At 40.9% G+C, this 22,705-nt stretch overlaps 2 protein-coding genes across 2 annotated transcripts in view; one reads left to right on the forward strand and one right to left on the reverse strand.

Moving 5' to 3' along the window:
• The window catches only part of LOC102672785 (RING finger protein nhl-1-like), a 46,952-nt gene that overhangs the window by 10,162 nt on the left and 14,085 nt on the right, over positions 1 to 22,705 (reverse strand). The window contains 7 exon segments of the mRNA XM_031515106.1: positions 163 to 437; positions 1,530 to 1,744; positions 3,292 to 3,613; positions 5,960 to 6,235; positions 8,184 to 8,533; positions 12,728 to 12,961; positions 13,739 to 13,920. Coding sequence (XP_031370966.1) covers positions 163 to 437; positions 1,530 to 1,744; positions 3,292 to 3,613; positions 5,960 to 6,235; positions 8,184 to 8,533; positions 12,728 to 12,961; positions 13,739 to 13,918 — 1,852 coding nt within the window. The 5' untranslated portion in view covers positions 13,919 to 13,920.
• Positions 10,558 to 22,705, forward strand: part of LOC102674858 — a 40,901-nt gene continuing 28,753 nt past the window's right edge. The window contains exons 1-4 of the mRNA XM_031515105.1: positions 10,558 to 10,804; positions 10,894 to 10,987; positions 11,254 to 11,405; positions 11,511 to 11,724. Coding sequence (XP_031370965.1) covers positions 10,800 to 10,804; positions 10,894 to 10,987; positions 11,254 to 11,405; positions 11,511 to 11,724 — 465 coding nt within the window. The 5' untranslated portion in view covers positions 10,558 to 10,799. The remainder of the gene's footprint in view (positions 10,805 to 10,893; positions 10,988 to 11,253; positions 11,406 to 11,510; positions 11,725 to 22,705) is intronic.

Below are 22,705 nucleotides of genomic sequence, written 5' to 3' on the forward strand. Positions count from 1 at the left end.
CGATTACCTGAAGAGGAAGACAACAATAAATATCGATCGATCTCCCCTCGAAATTCGAAGGGGAAAATTGGAGGGAAACGTCGTTCAAGAAAAAAGGGAGACGTTCTCGGATCGAAAACGAATTCGAAAAACGAAGAAGTTTCCGCGAGATAAGAAGGAATGATTCTTCACCTGTAGCTAAAAAACGACTCTGAAAGGAGCGCGAGGTGGGGCTGGCGGTGTCTTTGGGAGTCGGGGGTGTGCCGCTATGCGGCGACGAGACGGTGGATGCTGCGCTCGACGCCGGTGCCCTCGACAAGTATTTCTGCTTCATTTCCTCGGCGGTGAACGGCGCACCCGTGCTGCGGATTCCGGACCCAGCCGAGCTCTCCGACCCCGTGCTCGAGTCTGATGAAGCGCTTCTCGTTGCGGGGGCGTGGGTATCCGTCGATGTTCTCCTGCGAGCAACCATATCTCAATTAACGACTTCCCTCCCGAGTCGGTAAACTCGATCCAGCGGCGTATCTATTCGTAAACCGTAATTTCTACCGATGATATTATTGCTTTACATCGAGACCCCCTTTCCTTCCCACGCGCAATAAGGAATTATGCAGCCACGATTCACCCATTTTCCTCCATCAATATTATCGCACGTGAATTTCCAACGGAGAGAGGAAGAGAGAGAAAGAGAGAGAGATGGAATTCGCAACGCGCGTTCGAATTGAAATCGTATTAACGTATGTACACGTTGACTCTGTTCGTTAATTTGCAGGCGAAATTTACGAATTTCCAGACGTAATTTTAAATTGACGGCCGCGATACAATTGGAATGGAATGGAATTTCGGAATTAAAAAACTTTTGTTGCGTGCATTTAAAGTTTTACCGAAACACTCGACGTTACAATTTTTACGACAATTCACGGATGAAATATTTGACGTTGCTAAAAAAAGAGAATGAAAGAAAGAAAAAAAAAAGAAGGAGAAAACGATCGAAATAACAAACTTTCACGAATTAAAGAAAAGAAAAGAAAAATATTGCACAACTAAACTCGCAATAACGATAAGTGTTTTAAAATTAAAAATCATTCGATGTATGCGATATGATGTATGAATGAATAATGATGCTTGTTCGAATGAAATTTCGCTATATTTCGCTAATGCTATCGATCCAACAATTATCGTGCAATATTATATTACACGCGAGGTAGAAACAATTTCTAGAACCGGGTATATTCGATCGAGTTGCTACACCGAATAGACATAAATCAGCTTGTCCGACTAGATATGCGTCACTACTACTGAAACGTGAACCTATCTAACCACGAGCCAAGATCCTCTTGTGACTTAATGTTAACTCGGTGTTGCGGTGAATTCGATCGCGTTGTATATTTTGCCATCAGTCACGGACGCCTAAATTGTCACGCCGGTGCTTACCCCATTAATAAAGGGAGATCGAAGAAGAACGTTTGAACGTGGAATGGAAATTCGACTCGATTCGAAGATACGAGAGGAAATTTAAGAGCGTACGGTGATTTTTGGAACCAACTTACCTGGCAGGCATCGGTCTTCGTGCAGGTTCTTCGGGCTCTCGTTCGGGGGGTGCTTCCCTCGGGGGTGGGTGTGCGGGCGTAGACGTCGGTACCGGTTGTCGTTCTTCCACTGTTTCGGTCGTGGCCGCCGTTTTATTCTGCTTTTTAATTCTAGAAATCTCGTCGTCCTCGCTGGTTTGCCTCGCCATTGCTGTCGGCATTTTTCTCACTTGCACCTAGGCGATAAAAAGATATATTTAACGAGTCCGTCGAAACAAAAATTCATCCTCATTCTGGTTAATCCTTTTTTTCCTCACTTTTTCATTTCTTCTTATTCTCTTCTTTTTCTCTTTTTATTTCTTTTCTTTTTTTTTCTTTCTTTTTCTCTTTTTTTGATACGAAACGTGTTAGAGAATGAATTATACGCTGGTTATTATTAGGTTGCTTGTAAACAAGTCGAGATTTTTTTTTTTCTATTCTGACCGTGCGTTTTTTTTTTTTTTTTTTTTTTCTTTTTGCTACACATGGCGCGAGATGCATTAAAATGCTAGTCTGATTTTACGCTCGTAAATAAAAAGCGCGGTACAGAACGAATAGACGTATGGTTACAGGACAAAGAGAGGATTTGTCGCAAGTGAACACGAGAGATTAATTTTTTGTTTTCTTGACGAGCAAAATATATTCGTGTATTCATACGTTTCATTCGTGTTATAATAGAATTTCGTACAAAAATATTTATAGTATATATATATATATATACATATATACATATGTACAACAGCTAAACTACAAAGTAGATTTATTCATTCGTGCCTCGAATTATTTACATATTTATGAATCGAGAGATCAAGTATACATTTCATATTGCGGCACACGTATATCTGTTTTTTTCCGTGTGAAATATTGAATTACTTTAAAAATTCGTCGAGATTTATTTCCTTTTCATGTCCATAAAGGGAACGATACGTTTTTTTTCTTTTTTTCGTGCGACTCGTACGCATGTACGCATTGAATTATCGAAAATTTACTCCCGCGTGAATCGCATCCAAGCGACATAACGCGAGATTTCGAGGCTACTTTCGTCGAGCTTGCCCATCGAACTGCCCCTCACGATCCATTCCTGTATATCGCTTGCCATAATAAGGGAATCCGTGTGAAAATTCTGTGGTGCGGAATCACTGTCAAAAACAAATACGTCCGTGTGAAATGAAGCGAATCCAGAATCCAGAATCTACGATTCAATTTATAAATGGAATTCGATGAATTTCGAGAAAAAGGAGCGCGAACGCGACGAACAGAGAATCTCTAAATAATCTCTAAATCCGAATAATTATATAAACTTTGATGGCAATTGATACATCTTTTAATATCTTGGCGTACGATTTCTTTTGATTTCTTTTCGACGGAAAAAAAACCGTATGTAAAAAATGTATAGAATAAAGTTTGAAAGAATGGAATGTGAAGTTGACCGAGAAATGAATCGATGAACCGTCATCGTTCAAACTGTACAAACTGAATGGAATAGAAGCTTCGATTGAATAGAGGCTTGGATTTTTCAAATTAAATTCGCGTGCGATATAACGGAGAAACAATGCACGTGTATACTTTTTTCTTTTTTCTTTTTCTTTTCTCTTATTCGAAATCAGAATAGAATAGAGAATAATGAATGTTTCATCGAAAAAAAAAAAAAAAAAAATAGTTCTCGTTGAAGATCCATCCGCGTCCGTTCGCGATCATGTATCGAGTATAACGAAGGGTGAAATTGTCTTATCGTTCAATTAACCTGAGGCTTAGGCGGTTGAGGTTGTTGAACAGGATGGGGCGGTGGTTCCTCCTTCTTCCTTTTCCCGGCCCTCTCGTATTCTTGAAGCTTTCTCATCACACGGGGGGAGTCGGTGAGTCGAAAAATACCGGAAAGCGGGCCACGTGCCGCGTCCTCCGTGTCCAGAACACGTTCGCGAAGTCCCGACGATTCCTGGGGGGTAGATGTGAATCGTACGGTAGACCTCGAATCGCCATCGGAGTCGTCGCCATCCCGATGCCGCATGAATCGACTTCTGTACCTCGATTTGTTCCTCGGTACCTCGTATTCCGGCGCGTCGTACCTGTCGCATATACCACGATAATAATTTTTATTGTGCTTCATCGTGTTTTTCTTCCTTTTCTTTTCTTTTTTTTTTTTTTTTTTTTTAAATTTTAGAAATATCAGGCGCGAAAGATTTTTCAACGCAAACGTGTGCACGGACGAAAAAATTTTTATTCGCTAGAATTAATTTGGCGAGCGTGGTGGACGAGGGAGGGTGAAAGAGGATGGAGATGATCCAATATCGTTCTCCTCTCTCGATAACGATTTCTCTGGAACGTCCATTTCAATCGAACCGATGTAATCTGACAATTTAAACGCGCTGTTTCGCGATCAGCGCGATCAGGCGTCCTCCCTCGACGATCTCGAGTGACACGTGTCACCGATATATTTTACAGATGTAACGGATAGCCAAGCTTTTTTTTTCTTTTTTTTTTTTTTTTTAAGCGATATTACAACGATCCAGTTGTAGAAGGGAGGAGAAAAGAGGAGGAGAAGAGACGTACCCGTAGTTAATGCCCGATGAATTTTTAATGGCCCCCTTTAACAACCATCACAATATAATCTTTCGAAACGACAGCTATTTTTATCTTTTAACGATTAATCTCTGTTTGAATGAAATTTTTGGCACGAGTGAGGAGAACCATTCCTTTCGCACGATTTTCTGGAACTGGGTTATCTGATTTTCGAGGGAATGCACGGCAAGAGATTGATCCAAGAGTTTATCCAAGTTTATCGCTTAATTATCGTTTCGCATGACACGGGTTTGCATAACGAGAGAGAACGAAGAAGAAGAAGAAGAAGAACGATCTTCTTCTACGGTGACGATAAGATTGATCTCGTTCGTGCTAGTCGGAAGAATATCAATTTTATCGAATTTGAAATTTCTATTCGAAGCAATTTTTTTCTATATTTTTTTCACTTCTATCTAAGAATCTCCCTCGTTTCAGTAAAAGGATCAATTCAATGGAAATGAACGTTTGACGCAATTTTCTTCCCCGGAAAGCGGAAACGGCAATAAAAATAAAATAATTTCCAACGATTCGAACTTCTATTCTATTCTATATAACGCCGACTATTCGTATTCCCAACTATTAATATCCAAATTTCTACGACGAATGAATCGGTAAATTTAGATTTTCGATGCTTTTACTCCATAAATCAGCTTCGAACGTAAGTAAAATTCACTCGTTCCCCAAGTTAGTTTGGGAAACAAACAAAAGCGCGAATACTCGGTGCCGCAAATTCTGAACGATGCACGAACGTGGCACCGACGAATTTGCACGCCACCGTTTCGAGTAATTACCCCCGATTATCAGTCAGAAGAACTATCGTATTAGCGACAATCGTCATGCGACGAAAGAAACGAATCCTTTAAATAATTCACCCTCCTTCTTCTTCCCCTCGATTCCCGATAATTATCGTTAATATCGTGTCGTGAAATGTTTTCTTCTCTTTTCTTTCTTTTTTTTTTTTTTTTTTTTTTCATTTACATTTCGACTTAATAAAACGATCCGCGCGCGTATTACACGAAACGAAACGGTAATTAAACTCGACCATGCCTATTTCGGCCTCGAGGAAGTTGTTCCCGGCCCACGCCAGGAAAAAGATACAGCCAGTGGAGGCTCGTGTATTTATAACATTTGCTAGAATAGATATGTGGGACATCGTGAAAAATGTATGCCCACCACGGACGCCGTTTGGCAATATTCCAAAGTAATCTACGTCCACGGTCAAACACGTTTTTTTTTACCGGTCAGCTAGTTTTTTACCGACCAAATACCTCTTTTCTTCCCCCCCCCCCCTCTTTTCTTCGTTCTCTCTTCTCAGAGATACTTTCTCCCTGCGTTTCCCAGATTCGAGTCTATCTAGCTTGGTCTGGACCAAGATTTGAGACGTTTCTAAGCTGGCCTACACTTTTCTACTATTTCGAACGTGTGTCACCAGCTGTTCCATAAACAGTAAGCTCGACAACGTCTAGCACGACGTTGAAAACGGTCATAACTCTTAAGCGATACATTTTCCCTTAAGCTTGAGAAACTCTTTGGAATATATCGGAATATATACGTAAAGTAGACTTTCCATCCGTACTTTTCTTTCGTGCATCGCGGCGAAAAAAGAGTTAACGAAAAAAAAAAAAGTGGAAAAGCAATTTTTCTTCGAACTATATACATATATACATATATAACGTTTCTATTTGGAAAAATCGAGCTCCATTACGCAAAGAAGTCGGAAACAAGGAGAGGGATCTGTTCTAGAGTCCAGAATAATGGAGCGGATGGACAAAGTGGAATTTTTCTCTCTTTGTTGTTGGAGAGAGGATGGATAAATAAACAAGGAAGAGAAAACTAGTAGAAGGGATAATTACTCGTATTCGGGGACGTATCGATTTCTCGACAGCCGCTCCTCCTCTTGCTGCCTGTATTGCGAGGCCAAACGATGGTCGCTTTTGCTTCTCATCAGACCCGGTGATCCCCCCGGAGGTGCCAGACTGCTCGAACTACCCAGCAATCCTCCACTTCCGGCCTCCGGCTTGATATTCAATTCACCGTAACCGGCTACGTGTAGGACCAGCTGATTCGGATCGTGTGCCATCACGAAACGCACCCGCCGACTGTAATCCCCGGCTTCGTACTCGAAGTTCCTGCCAACCAACCAACATGCAAATTAGCTTTAAACCAAGTAAATTATCATATCTTTTGTGTCTTATTGGCCGGATTGTGACGCTACACGGCATTGCTATCATGCATCATTCCAAAGAATTTGGAGAAACTTTCTCTCTCCCCTGAATTGGATTTCTCCCTCCCCTTCCCTCCCCTCGTCGAAGAAAAGAAAACTATTCTTATTAAAAATGAAATCTCGCGAATCTTTCGACTATATGTATGTAAAGAAGAGAGGAGATTTCTTTTTTTTTTTTATATTTCATTAAAAATGTAAATCCTCTTTCTTCCTTAAAAAGGATCAGCAAGTTTTGCAATCTTAATGACACTTCACCTCTGCTCGGATATAACCTTTGAATTTTGTATGGAAAAGTTGATCCATCCTCTTTTTTTCGTTCTTCCTTGTACTTTTTTTTCTTTCTTTCTTTTTTTTTTTTTTTTTTTCGTACGCCGCCGATTTGTCACGTTATCGAGAGGAGGGAAGCTGTTAAATATTTCGCGGAGAAGCTTTTCCTTGCTCCAGCGGGTTATTCGCTGGTTTCCTTCCACGAGAATAATAAGGTTGAAATAGGGGGGATCGTTTAAAACCGAGAGGTTTTAGTAATGGTGGCGTGTCGCGGGCAAAGTTGAAATGTAAGCAGAGTTTCGAGAAAGAAGTTAAGGAAAGAAAGATTCCATTTACGTTGTGCGGCTTGATGGAAGATCGAGCGTAAAAGTCCGAAATTGTTGTGCGTCTTGCGAATCTATGTCCATCTTTTCCGATGGAAAAGTTGAAATATCGGAGAAACAATTTGGAAAAAAAGGAGAAAAAGAAACGACGGTGTATCCCTTATAAAATTGTTTTTATTTATTTTTCGACTTATATTTTCCGACCACTATTATCTTCGATCTCGCTCGAAGAATTAAAACTCTTCGATTCTTTAAAGGAAACGAATCGAGCGAAGGAATTTTAGCTTCGTCGAATCACACGCGCAACCTTGTACGAGATTTCACCAAGTTTTAATATTTAATCTATAAATTGGCCTGTTAAAAAACGGAAAGATCGTTTTCAAAGGATCGTTCGAATCGTTGAACGATTACTTTTAATGTAAAGTTTTTAAAGCCCGTTCGCCCGTACTTTCCACGCTGATATTTCACTTCATATTTCTATACCCGAGCTTCTTTTGCCCGTTAAATCCATCCAGGGACTAATAAATACACTTTTACTACTCTCAGCTGGAATTTTCAAATTCATCGCGTGGAGATTGTACAAGATTGTTGAATGAAGAAAAATTAAAAAAAAGAAAAGGGGAAGGCGAAGATAGGACGAAGAGTGATGATTTGTCGCCCTTAATGCGAATTACGTTTCAATTTTCCGTGATTACACTTTTATTTTTATGAAAGAAAACTATGAGATTTGCAAATTTATGGGGAGAGGGAGAGCACGGGCGAGACAACGTCTCGAACATTTTGATTATCCAGAAAACTTATTGGCGTGAAATTCTTAATTGAATGTTGAGAGAGCGAGATACGGATGGTTTATTTTCTCTCTCTCTCTCTCTCTCGCGGAGGAGGAGAAACGAGAAAGCCGTAATTTTCGAGATTCCGATCTGTTTTGACATTAAATTCTATGCTCGACGAAGCACGAGAAACGAGATACTTGGAGATCTTTTACTTTTTTGGAAATTGATTTTCCATGTATCAAATTTAAGTATAGTTTATATCGTAAAGGAAATCGTTATCTCTGTCTACAAATCTACAAATTTTCAAGTATTTTCCCTCGAAGATTCGAATATTTTTTAAAAAACGAAGAAGAAGAAGAAGAAGATATTCGATTGTACCCGATTAAATTATCCAGAAAATATGAAAATTGAGAGATATTTCGCGATGCAACGGAGCGATTCGAATGTAATGGGCAGGCATAAAAGAAAACGATGAGATTAGACGACAAACCTGATGAATTCCACCGTACGCAGGAAGAGTTCTTTTGTATCGAGGAGTTCCGAGTCGTCCCAGGGCACGTTCTCGTTGATGTGAGCCTCCGCCAAATCGCAGTTACTTTGAATATTCGCGATTTCCAATTCGAGATTCTCTTTGAGTTGAATCAAGCCTCTGAGCTCGGTGCTCAGGTATCGATCGACCTCGTTACGCAGATGTTCCGTACGGTCTTTCAAAGCCTTGCTCAGCCTCCGATAAATCTCGTCCACCTCTTCCGTGACCGAGGCGCAGTTTGTTTGTAGACCCAATGTGTTTTTCTCCACCAGGGTGAGCGCGTCTTGCAACCTGTGCAGCCCCCTGCGAATCTGCAAAAATAACATTTGTTTTTAATCCAACGTATATATTTAATGTTCCTCCGCATTTCCCTCCCTCCTATTCTGAAAATCATACATTTCGCTGGATTTTCGGATTTAAAAAGCGTTATATCGCGTCTCTTTGGATAAAATAATAATCCTGTCGTCCAATTCGTTTCGGATTATAATAAATATTTGAAAATATTTAGAAAGGTAAAAAAGATAAAGATCTTTTAGAATGGAATTATAATTTTGATTTTTAATTAATCGATAAACGAAGAATGGTGAAAAAAAATTCCTTTCGGATTATAATAAATGTTTGAAAATATTTTGGAAGGTAAAAAAGATAAAGATCTTTTAGACTGGAATTATAATTTTGATTTTTAATTAATCGATAAACGAAGAATGGTGAAAAAAAATTCCTTTCGGATTATAATAAATGTTTGAAAATATTTTGGAAGGTAAAAAAGATAAAGATCTTTTAGACTGGAATTATAATTTTGATTTTTAATTAATCGATAAACGAAGAATGGTGAAAAAAAATTCCTTTCGGATTATAATAAATGTTTGAAAATATTTTGGAAGGTAAAAAAGATAAAGATCTTTTAGACTGGAATTATAATTTTGATTTTTAATTAATCGATAAACGAAGAATGGTGAAAAAAAATTCCTTTCGGATTATAATAAATGTTTGAAAATATTTTGGAAGGTAAAAAAGATAAAGATCTTTTAGACTGGAATTATAATTTTGATTTTTAATTAATCGATAAATGAAGAATGGTAAAAAAAAATTCCTTTCGGATTGTAATAAATATGTAAAAATATTTGAGGAAGTAAAAAAGATAAAGATCTTTTAGAATGGGATTTTATATAATTTTAATTTTTAACTAATCGATAAACGAAGAATGATAAAAATGATAAAAAAAAAAATTCCTTTCGGATTATAATAAATATTTGAAAATATTTGGAGAGATAAAAAAGATAAAAATCTTATTTCGGAATGGGATTTTATATAATTTTGATTTTTAATTAATCAATAAAGAAAGAATGGTAAAAAAAATTCTTTTCAGATTATAATAAATATTTGAAAATATTTGGGGAGATAAAAAAGATAAAAATCTTATTTCGGAATGGAATTTTATATAATTTTGATTTTTAATTAATCGATAAACGAAGAATGGTAAAAAAAAAAATTCGTTTCGAATTGTAATAAATATTTGAAAATATTTGGGAAGATGAAAAAGATAAAAATTTTTTAGAATGGAATTATAATTTTGATATTTTTTTAATTAATCGATAAACGAAGAATGATAAAAAAAAATTCGTTTTGGTTTATAATAAATGTTTGAAAATATTTCGGAAAGTAAAAAAGATAAAAATCTTTTGGAATAGGATTTTATATAATTTTGATTTTTAATTAATCGATAAACGAAAAATGGTAAAAAAAAAATTTCTTTCGGATTATAATAAATATTTGAAAATATTTGGGGAGATAAAAAAGATAAAAATTTTTTAGAATGGAATTATAATTTTGATATTTTTTAATTAAACGATAAACGAAGAATGGTAAAAAAAAAAAAAAAAAAAAAAAAAAAGAAACGAATTTTAATTAAGAGAAAACATTGCCGCGATAAAAATCACGCTTCTCTCGTATTCGAACACGATTACGATAACGCGTGTGTTTCGTGTCGCGTCGCGTTCCCATTTAAACTAGGAATTCGTATCGCGAAAGGAAGCCGTTTGTTTTGGAAACATTAGGAGAGGGCAAATATACCGATCGGATATTTTCGGATTGCGCATACATAGCGCGTTAGTTATACGTAGTATACGCGGTTATGTTGACCTGAATTCGTCAGTGTTCATTCGAAACGAGTTGATACGCAGTTCGCTTTCCATATTTCCGTGACTATTTTAAAAATTTCAAGATCGATCAGCGTAATTTACGCCGAATAGCATCGTTCGAAGCGTTGCAGAAGCAGAAATCGAGAAATACTTTGGAAGTTTTTCATCGTTGATCGTGTTGCCAAGGTAGGGGCTCGAGAAAAACGTTTCTGGTTTCGCGATTGTTCGCTCATTTGTCAAAAAATTCCCATAACCTAAATCGTTCACCGTGAATTCGTAAACATGTAACCATACTTTTTTTTTTTTTATAAATTATTAATTTAAAATTCTGCAAGAAGAAATGACCCTCCAACCACAACAATTTCGATATTTTCGTCGTAACTATTAACCATTCTTCATCACCATGTTTTCCGAATCTTGAAGTTTTTTATTAAAAATGGAGTGAGAATTTATTCGAATCCCCTCTCGTGTATCCATTTTTTTGTGTGAATAATAACCGTAACGTCTCCTTTTTTCTTTTTTTTTTTCAGAAATTTCCCACCGAATTTCGTTGAAGATTTCCTTAAACTGCATAATAAATATCGAGCTATTCACAATTCCCCTCCGTTAAAAATCGACGACGAGGTATACACGGGTTTCCTCTTATTTCCTCGAGAAATATTCGTCTCGCAACGCGGCCAGCTTTAAACGGGCTTGGTTTCGTTGAAATGAAATATTGAACACCGTCCGTTTTCCCCGCGAAACCGTCATTGTAGATTTTTATTATAAATCCGCGACGAGATTCCTATTCGTAGCGGATAAATTTCAACGAGGTTGAAATGTAAACCGGTCGGAATGGAACTCGAGGCGAATATTCCATAATCGTTAACGACTGGAATATTCTTTTCAAGTTGAACGAGTTGGCACAAGAATGGGCGGAGAGACTAGCGAGGAAGGGTATTCTTCAGTACAAATCGGACCCGAAATACGGCGAAAACATATACATATCCCCGTGGAGGAATTTGCCTTACGATATCAAACCGAAGGATCCATTGGAATCTTGGTTGGTTAAATTTATGTATCTCGAACAAGAATTATTTCTTTCTTTTTTTCTTTTTTTTTTAAATTTAATTTATGGTTAAATCGAAATGGTAACAATTTAATCTAGGTATCGAGAGGGTGATTATTACAAATACGGAGATGACGATGCAAAAGGTTTGAACGGTGTGTGCAACTTTACTCAACTAGTATGGAAGAACACGCAATTGATAGGACTTGGGATATCCATCGCTATCAACGGGGCATTTTACTTCGTTTGCTTTTATTATCCCTGTGGCAACATCGTAGGCCAATTCAAGGAAAACGTATTACCACCGATCAAGGTATATTTTTTACCGTTTCAACGTATATTTTCAATTTCACCCAGATATCATATTTTATTTTTTTTTTTTTTTAAATTTAATTCGACTCACGATTTTTTTTTCTCTTTCTTTCTTTTTATTTTTTTTTTCTCGAAACGTTCGATCGCGAAGATTTTCGATCGAAATTAGGAAAAAAATATAGAAGAAAAAGAATCGCAAATCGATGAAATCACGGTGTTCGCGATACGCGATGTAGGGGAGGGAACGAAAGTGACACGTAGGAAAAACGTAGGAGAGGAATTTTTTAGCCAGGCAGGGCAAATCGAATCGTGAATCGTCTCCAAGAACTTTTCGATTGGAGGATCTCGAATTTCAGGCACGAATGCTCTTTCCTTCTTTTTTTCCCCCCTTCCAAAGAGCAATATCCACGAGCTGTCGATATCCGATCGTAAACTCTCCTCTGTCTCAAAGACGATCGAGGCAACCGAGTTTATTCGCTGCAGATAGACGCGAATCATTCTCGGGGCTTAACGTTTTTTTGGAGACAGTTTGGGGATTCCCATCGGCCCGATCCCTCCAATTTCGACCCCTCCCTTCTTCTTCCTTCGAATTCTTAATAGAGAGCAACTCGATCCACGAGTCTACTCTGCTCGAATCTGTTTTTAATCCCCATCGACGATGATCGTGGAGATTATTACACCTCGGTTCGGATTGCCGTTTAATCCTCGAGAGGGTTTTTAATCGGCGGGAGAGTCGAGAAATTAGAAGAAACGAACGAAAGGCGAGGAATAGTCCAACCGTGAAATCCGCGTTTTCCTCTTGGTAAGTCGATATTTCCACGTCCACTTTCCCCCTCCTTTTCGTTTTACACCTAAGAGATAAGAATTCGTTTCCGAATACATCGAAAATAGATTTTCATCGATGGAAACGAATCGTTTTTAATCTCGAGCCGTTTTTTCCCTTTCGAGATTTTCTTGATTTCGAGAGAAAGAAATGGCGAAATCAGGATCAGGTCCTCGCTTACCTGGGAATTGATGCGCGTTATTTCACGCCTCAGGATGTCCATGTGAGCGTCCTTGCACTCGGGGCAACATTTTTTCTCGCAGTGGACGCAGAGGCTGCAGTAGCTTTTCTCGGAGCAAACGCCGCAACGTTCCATCGTTTGGCCGCTGGTCGGGTCCGGCAACTCTCCTGTGATCTCGATGTGCAGCTCCAGGAATCGTTGCAGGGTAACGTTGGTCGGGAACGCTTGAACACCCTACGCGATATTAACACACGAGAACGAGTTAACAAGGCAACTCCTCCCCCTCTCTTTTAATCGAATAATCATGATTCTCCTTCGGAAAGAACGAAAGAAATTCCAAACGGTAGGGACGGGTAACTTTGATCTCGGGACGCGTACACGGTTTTTACCTGAAATTGAATTTCATAGAAGGAGAAAGAGAGAAAAAGAGAGAGAGAGAGAGAAAGGGGTCGATTCCAATTGCATTCCTCCGTTTCAACCCTCTTCCTTCCTTCTTTCCTTCCTTCCTTCCTTTCCCCCCTTCTCTCCTTCCCTTCTCCCCCAACCTTTATCCAACGTTTCTCGTTCGCGTCGCCGCTTTTAATTAAGGACAACCGAGTTACGTTTGATGTCGAATCGTCGGCCCACGCTTTTTTTTACACCGATACACGAGGATAGGAAGACAAATGGTTTGCGTCGAGAGGCGTTGCTGGAGAAACTTTTTTTGCGAAATTTTTATCCAATTTAACGAGGGATCGCGTGCAGATCGTTGAATAAAGACGAGGCCACGCGAATTGGATTGGAAATCTTTTCGTTTATATTTAATTTTATACATTTTTTATTATTCCAGAGATCATCGCTGATTTTTTTTCCTTTCGTGAATTTGAATACGTCTTTTTTCTTTGTTTCCTTTTTTTTTCTTTTTTCCCGATTCTGCGACGAAACCGCTCGACGCCGCTCGACGAATTTTTTCTTTTTTTTAATACAATGAAGAAATTGGAAAAAAGGGAAGATCCGGATTGAATATCTCACCTGGTAGGGTATACGATGCTCCGCACGGCATTCCGGGCATTTCACCTGTCGACGCACGTAGTCAACGAGGCCATCCATACACGGTTCCATGCAGAAGCTGTGCTGACATGGCAATAACTTGGGGTTCCTGTACCGGTCCAGGCATATCGCGCACGTTAGCAGTTGTTCGAACTGCTCCATGCCTGAGGGACATGAAAAAAAGAGAAAAGAAAAACGAGTTTTATTTCGAGTTACCTCTTCTCGTACCTCCTCTCGTTAAAAATCCTCATCTCGTTAAATGTACACGTGTAAAACGAGTACGAGTGATCCTCGTTATTATATCAAAAGGGAGTTTTAGCCACAGGTTTCCCCGCAAAAGAAAAAAATCCCTTGCGCCACTCCTCGAAATACAAAGTCTCATCCTCGTCACAGCTAATAAATAGTTCAAACGGTGTAATTCACGGCCTGTTGCAATTCGAGATCTCCATTGTGCCAAGTTGTTATTCATCGTGTCGCGCCCCAGACCGATATTACATTCACTCCGACAAATATTTCTCTTCTTCTTCTTCTTCTCCTTCTCGATTCGACGAGCATCTGGAGCTCGGCTTAACGGAAACCCACCCCCTCTCCCCTAACCAATTTCCCTTCACCTTTCCAATTCTAATCAAATTCCTCGACGTTTAGGTCTCTCGCGTTTTTTCTACCCCTCCTCTCCCCTTAATTCGTCGCGGCCAACGAGACAATGTCAAGTTCTTTCAGTGTCGTTCGCCTCTTCTATTTCGAGACACGATGGGCATGCATCATCCAAGTTGTCGCCCGAGGGAACAACTTGGGCGTCCCTGTCAACTTTTACGAATCGGCCTGAAATCGGCCTCGATCCTGCAATTGGATCCGCTTGGCACCGAATCCACCATTTCGTGTAAACCGGGGTCGTTACAAAATTGCCTCGATCGATTTATGGCCTCGAGGGATCGTGGACTCGAAAGAAGCCAAATTACCGAATCCCCTCGCCCCTCTGATCGATGGAAGATACGAATGATTTCGGAACGATTTCATTTTGCGAAAACGTAAACGAAACCTCGAGCCAAGCAAAATAACGCAGATTTTTCGATATGTATCATCCACAGTTCGTTCACAGTGACACTCGTCTGTCCATTAAACTTCGCTCAGAATATCGAATTCGAATGGATCTCTTCTTTTCATGGACGACCATCGCTCGCCCGAGAAGATAATATTCGATCTGGCTTGTCCTCCGATCATGCGAGGAAGAAGCATCCGACGAAACGCGGACGGGTTAAATTTAAAATCGTGGAAGCATCGAAGTATTATTCGAAAGCGTTCGGTTCGAAGGCGCGTAGCCGACGATCGGAGCCAAATCCCATTCCGCGTTCTTTCGCAACGTGGAAGATACTCGTGGTTAAACGTCGAAGGCCGTGCCAAGGACCGATCCAAAGCCTCTCTCTCTCTTTCGCGAAACTGCTCGCCACGAAACAGAGGCGGGCCGTACATTAGAAAGCGTTGTTACACTTAGACGAACCACTTGTTGATCTTAAAAGCGAATTGCGAGGGGGTGCAACAGGCGGGTAGCGCTGTGTCGTATTAGCAACTTTCCGGATGGAACGAGGGTGAGCAAGGAGCGGAGGGTTAATCCTGACACGCTTAGCCGCGGAAGCCTCGACTTAGCTTCGGCTTCCACGAATTTCTGTCTACTTTGACGCCAGTTGTTACCTTCGCACGTTACGACGAAACTTCTCTACCCCCTTTTCCTCGAGAAAATGATGAGATCCGGTTCGACTCGTTGTCTCACAGCGGACGTCTCCTCGATCGGTTCGAATCCGAAGCGAAATGATATTTTTGGCAATCGCGTTCGTTCGACGAAGAAGCAACGAGGCATCGTTGTGCGCGTGGCTCACGGGAAAATTCGATGAAAAATACGAGGAGTTGTGTGGGGGTGGAACAAAGAATGAGCGAGTACTTGCGCGTATATTCGAAGATATCCGTTGCCGAAATTCGTTCTGTCGTCTCCCTCTCTCGTTAGATTCGTCGAGGAGACATTCTTTCTTTTTCTTCTTTTTCTCTTTTTTGGGGAAGGAGGGGAGGAATAACGGGAGAGCAAACGAGATTTTCGACTCTGTTCGATGACTCGTCGAGAAAATGACTCGCACAGAGATGGCACGTGGCACCGCGTTATTATTTTCGCGCCAAGCGAGAATCAAATGCGGCGTCACGAGCTGATTCAGCCTTTTCCTTTGTCTACTTCGAAACCGATGCGAAATTGTGGGCGTCGTTTCAACGAGTCACGATCCAAATGCTCATTTACTTGGTATTCATATTTTGTTTGGCTCGATGCATCGAACACGTGAAACGGGATATTTCTGTTTTATTATCGCGGTGCTTGGTGCGTGTGTTTCGTTGTTTGTCAATTGGGATTTTCTCAAATTCTTTCGAAATCGAAAGTTAACTTGGTCCGATTCAAGTTTTTCTTTATTCGTCAGCTAGGGAAAAACGTTCATCGGTATATGTACGAAAATTCAATTGCTCTTTTTTCAAAACAAAATTATTCTTCCTCTGACTAGTCTATTCTCGTCGGAAGCACTTCTTTAAATAACAGAGCAATAACAGAAGCTCGGATCAACGGTATAGAGTTTACTTGGAACATACGTACCCAGAGAATTATACGGTAAACTCTCTCCTTCTTCCTACGAAGTTTCAAAGCGTCGGCATAAAATAAATCCGAGTACTCCTCTCCTCGTCGAACGATAAAAACGGAGGGATGCGGGGAGGAGGTGAGGAGGAATAAAGGAAAAAAAGAAAAGAAAAGGAAAGGAAAAAAAAATGAAAATCTCTATTATCGACGAAACTCCGCGTCGCCTTCCTCGTCGAAGAAGAAACTTTCGCCTCGAAAGTTTTTCCCTTCTCGAACGAAGAAACTTTAAAAAACGTGCACAAAATGCCGTATTCACACGCGACACACTCGCGAGCTACTCTCCCATCGATCCATTCATGAACACTCGCCGCTACTCCCTCGAAACCGTAGGCGTCGGCGTGAAAGAAAGAAAGAAAGAGAGAAAGAGAAAAAGAAAGTGAAAAGAACGAAAGAGAACGATTGTAAAAAAACTGGAAAGGCGAAAAGACTAAGACGCGATCTCGGTCCACGAGATACTGACTACGCACACCGTGCTCTCTGGAATCGGTCGGTCCAGGCTACGACCGACACTTTTCGACGTCAGTGGGCAGACTTACGCTAGCGAGCCGGGTTCTATACTTAGACGGAGACCTTCGATTTCCGCCGGTACGTTTTCGACCAAAGATCCACGCAAGAAACACACACCGGCACTTTTAGAATCCACGCACGCGTGCGTGCTCGTTCGTGGACACTGGCGCGTGTTGGAGAAACGGATTTCGAATTGAGCCATCTTTCGAACGAAATTTCGGTTTCGATTGTGAGACGAAGAGAGAGAGAGAGAAAGAGAGAGAGAGAGATTATACGTGCATTTTGCGAGCGAGAGGAGACAAAAGAGGACCTTGACGTAAATTTAAATCGCAAATCTTGGAAAGATCGATCTTAATAAGATGGAGAATCAATCTGTGACGAGGAATGTTGTATTATGGAAAAGGGTTGATCATCGGTATGGTTCATCATGGTTGTTATTAAATTCTCCCCTAGGCTCGTAGTCAACTGGCGCAGGCCAGAATTCCCTGCTCGGACGTCGTTCACTCTAAATTAGCCGCGACAATACCGGATTTGATTTCTAATTTCCAATTGTCCCGTTTTGTAGCCGGGGGATTGACGAGGGCCGTGTAACGAGCGCCATTTAATAAAGCCTTCTGTTTAACGTCAGCATTAATATGCATTTTGTCGTTTCGACGGAGATCGATGGAAATTCCTATTCAATTTCCTGTCACGGCCCCCCTCCGTATCGAAAATCAATAGGGGACGGTGAAAGTGGACCATCGGTTCCTGCCATTGTTATTTTTCCGCGTCTTTAATTATCGTTCCCGATTTAGAAGGTATTCGTACGTATTCGTTCTCTGTTCGTCGCCTCGTGATCTATCATTTATTTATTAATACGTCGACACGTTCGGATAAATTTAAACGGGCGAATTCGCGTCCCGAAGAGTCTCGAAAAATTCCATGTATTCGACGCTGCACGTATTTTTTTGCACTGAAATTCTGCGCGAAATATTTTGTTTTTCGAAAATTCAAGTTGATTGGATCGATCGGTTCTCTACGTAAATGTATATCTTCTTATAATAAATGTATTATTATTAATATAAATACGACGAGAAGATTTTCCCGTAAAATGAAAGACGCGAGCAGAACGAGGCAACGTGTTCTCGACGAGTCGATTACAAATTGCAAGTTAACCCGTTTATCGGAGTTAATGTTAAAAAAAACGTAAAATGGAGGGGATGCACGACGTCACGACGCGAATCGATATCAATTATATTCAATCTGGCTGCACGCCAAGCACCGAGGCCAATATTAAAGGCTAATCCAGATGATCGGATACAGTTGCGCGAGGAAAATTTCACAGAATTCCCCGATCGACTTCGTTTCGACATCCACGGAGATCAACACCGTTTTATCATCCAGCATTTTTTAGTCGACCATAACTTTTTTCTCTCCTTCCGTCCATCGATCTTCCTTTAGACCCCCATAGATTCCTCTTACTTTTCGACGTTACATTCGTTCCATTTAACCCCCACTCCCATTAACATCGTTAACCCAACACTTGCAACGGGGGAGAAGAGTAAATACGCGTTGTCTCCTCCTCCCTTCCCAAACAAGATAAATTAGAAGTGGAGCAAATGGTTAGGTATCCCTTAGGTGGGACGAAGACATTATTAGGCGACCGGTTACGAGGTTGTTGTGGAGCGCAAAAAAGTTGGCGGTCCAGAAATAGTGGCGTTAGTGGTTTGCCGATCGCGATTCAACGTTCCTATTAGCGTCTAGCATCGGAACGAAGATCCGATGCTAAAGTTAGCAGCCGCGTTTCGCTTCTCCAGCGCTGCGTATTCTCAGGGTGGAGCTCTTAGAATAGCCCCGCCAGCACTGCTCCGCTTTTCTTATCGACCCGAGCCTTTTCTCTCGTCGGCAACACAGCTTTCTACACGGCAATTTACCAGGTGGCTGTTTCGACCAGCCGGCAAAACTCGGTCGGAGGTCGTCGCGTTACGAAGGGGGTCGATAAGCGGGAATTTTCTTACCTAACGGTGGTGCCACTGGCAACGAACAAAGGGATAAGTTTTATTTAATCGAATCCCTTTTGTGACGAGTTAAAGGAGGAAAGGAATACTATTTTTGTCTATTATAACCTTTCTAACTCCTCCTCTTCCGTTCAAATTAATCCTTTTGAGTGGAAGGAATAGGCGAATCGGCCCTTCATTGGAAACGGCCAACTTTCGAGGATCTAGAAATCGCGAGATCTCGTGTAAAAGTATCGGTTAATAATTCATCAGATGGGAGGAATATCTACGATCACTAGGAGGGAGCGTAAACGATCGATTGAAGTTGAGAAAAATTGCTCGTGACTCGATAGGAATTTCATACCGATCCGCCGAAGAATTTATGGAACGTCTATGTCAAAGTTGTGTAACATCGCGACCGACGCGATACCATCGTTGTATCATCGGTCGAGAAAACGCGTTTACGCCGGTTTAAAAAATCATTGCATCCTCCCCCTTTTTTTTTATCGAACCCATACAGTTTTATATGCATAATCGTATCGCGATACGTTCGAATTCGACACGTACGCGATTCCTATTTCCTTATCGGATTCGAATCGAAAACGTCCGTTTCCGTTTATACGTTCGATCGCACATTTCGCTCGAATTGAAATCGATTTTCTTTCCCGCGTTACAAGCGTGTTTTATCCGCAAGCCTCCCGATTCCAAGATCCAAATATGAGAGTTGATCCGCGTCCATTATGGATCGTTAAATATTCCTCTCGAGCATGGAGGGATCGACTCGAATCTATTTAACAAAACTACGTCTATTTATCAGCATCGACGAGCCATTGTTCACGAACCATACGTTTTAACCAGCCTCCCTTCGTTCGCTATATCGATTTCTCTCGACGAAAGAGAAAGAGAGAGAGAGAGAGAGAGAAAGAGAAAAAATTTTCTACACGTCTCGTATTTTGTTGCCCTTTCCCAGCTTTCTAATTGACAAATGCCCTGCTCGAATGTAGTAGTCCCTATCCAGGATAAATCTATATGAATTTTTCCACTGTCGAAAGTAGCAGAGGCTGAAAATACTTTCGCCACCAGCTTTAGCCCTTACTCTCTTCCTTCCCTACCTTTTCCCCCCACCGTATTTTCTCGGCTTTTCTTATACTTTCTCGCTATTTTTCCTCCCCCCTCGCTCGTACTCGGCTCTCGGTCATCCGAACCCCCTATCCCCCCGATCCCCCTTGCTTTATCTCGCTCGTCTCATTCAATTTCCGCGTTAACGGGGAACCATTACTCATCTTTTACGTATTTCCCTCCATTCTCATCGACCCGTTGATCATTCGACAATTTTCTATCGTCTTCCGCGGATAAGTTGATCCACGGTTTCTCCATTTCTTTCTTCTCCTCTCGTTTCGTTATTATTTATACACGCACCCTCTTAAATTCTCATTTCCGTGAATTCATCCAATCTTAAAGTTGCACGATAAGGATACACGGTACGTTGCTAAACTTCTTTTACCAAAGTTAACGTTTAAAGTTAACGAAAGAAGTGGAGGAGGAGAAGGTACACATCGTCTAAAATTGTACGGAGGATACACGGAAGGACAGTCAGTCACGAACTGCGTGCTCCATCGTATAATTCGAGTCCCATAATTGCGTAATTGGAAAGTTTTCGGCCACAATTCGTTCCCCCAATTGCTATTTTCACGAGGAATTTCGTTCGAATAATAACAGTGTCCACCTTTTTTTCTCCCCATTCTCTCTTTCCTCGCCAAGGGGCAGTTTCCATTGCGAGTCGAAACAAGGTTTCACAGCCTCGCAGTGAATTTCGACCTCCCCCCTTCTCTCCTGGAAATGTTTTTTCAGTAATTCGAATCGAAATTCCGCTAGATAAAGAGGGAGAGGGCAGCGTTGCTGGAGGGGCCCCGCAATTTTTCACCAAAGGAAAAGATAAACACGAGTTACTACGCGCCGTTTGCTTTTCTTCTTTAATCGTGCGAATCCATCGAGGCTTGTGACGGTTAAGTAAGAAAGTTTTCTTCTCGGTTGCTTCTCTTTAGCCTTCTTTTTTACCCTGGGGAGAGACCTGAAACGCCAACCGGCGATGAATCGTCCACGGTTTGGTGCATTATTATTGCGCCACGATTGTACGCTCGAGAAATGTTTTATTCGTGATGTTTTGGCGAGAATCGTACTACTTTCTCAACGTGTCCCACGTTCAAGAGAAACGGTTTTGATTTCGTCGCGAAATCTTTTCTTCTCGAATTTTATCTCGCGTCTATTATATTTATCGAGATGATATGTGTCGAAGATGTCTTCTTCTACGGGAACGAGCAATCGTAGAGAAGCGTCTAATCTGTCCATGGATCATCGCACGGTGATTTTTCCTTCTTTTTCCTGTTGTTAGACCCGAAAAATGGAAGCAACGAGATGCTGGAGTTTTACGACGAGAGTATCAAGTAGAGAAAACAATGTTGAGGGGAAAAAGATATGGAAAAATCGAGAATTAATTTGGTATCGCGTTACCATCGAGAGAGAAGACAGGGTTGATGTCTCGTCTAAAGTTAATCCCATTTTCTTTTCATTATTCCTCTCGAATCGTTCGAACGAACAACTTGGAAATATTTTCATCGTAGTCATTCGTCCTATAAAAAGACTGAAATTTGACAAAAGCATCCGCGACGAAACAATGGTCGAACAAAAGCAGTAGCAATAACGTTGATTTACGTATTCGGTTGGATAATTTTTTTCGAACTTTTCGTGGCAAACCTTCATGTTGTTACAATAAGAGCGACTACCTCTCGTTTTCTCTCTCTCTCTCTCCTCATCGTTCTTTCCCTTTCCCTTCTTTTTCTTCTTTTTTTTTTCTTTCCCCTTTCATTTTTTTCTCCCCCCTCGCCACCTCGTTTGATAACGGAGGGTCGGGCAATATTTTAAACAACGTCACATCGTTTCGCCCGTCAGCGTCGCGGAATCGTGGCATTTAATATAAAAATCCTGCTCTCTTTCTGTCTCCTCTATTCCCTCCCTCGTACCCTTCCTTTCGCTCCTTTTCCCTCGAACGTTTTCTTTTTTTTTTCTGTTTTCCTTCCCTTCGTTCTTTCGCGGAAATCATCCCTCGTGGCCACGGCCGTGGAAAAAGGAAGAAAAAGGAAAGGAAAGAAAAAAAAAAAATCTAGCTATCGCTGTAGGACGATGGTGACGCGCGATACGAGAAGGAAGATTTGCGAGCGCCCCTGGCCGCACGACGATCGCAATGGCGCAATAACAAAACAAAGGAGATTTAAGGGATTGTTTGCCGGCTTTGTTTATCGCGTTACAGCTCCCCTTCTTCCGTTTGCACTTTCTTCCCCGGAGAGGGCCCGAATAAATAGGAGTAAAAATCGCGTTTGGAAGAATCGCGGCGAGGATGTTTGCGCTCGGACAAAGATAATTTCGAGACTTACCTAGGGCCGTGGACCGAGAGGGGTTCGTTAAGGGAGCATTCGTAATGGAGTAATTAGAATTCACGTCAGGTCCCGCTTAATATTTCACCACTCTCTCCCGTGTTTCTGATTCAAACAGCCTGATTTATCTAAGTTTTCCGGGCGAAGCAACCGTTTTAGTTGAAAAATTTATTACGTTTCTCCTAAAGGGTGGGGAACGAGACTATGTTTCAAGCCACGCCGAGTCTCCCCCTCTCCTTGTTCCATTGACTGTTATCCAGGAGGAGGGAAAAAGAGAGAAAGAAAAAGGAGAGAGAGAGAGAGAGAGAGAGAGAGAAATAGAGAAATTCGATAAATTATCGCGTAACCTAGTTTTTTTTTTTTTTTT

The sequence above is a fragment of the Apis dorsata genome, unplaced genomic scaffold, assembly GCF_000469605.1.
Source record: "Apis dorsata unplaced genomic scaffold, Apis dorsata 1.3 scaffold_53, whole genome shotgun sequence".
NCBI lineage: Eukaryota > Metazoa > Arthropoda > Insecta > Hymenoptera > Apidae > Apis > Apis dorsata.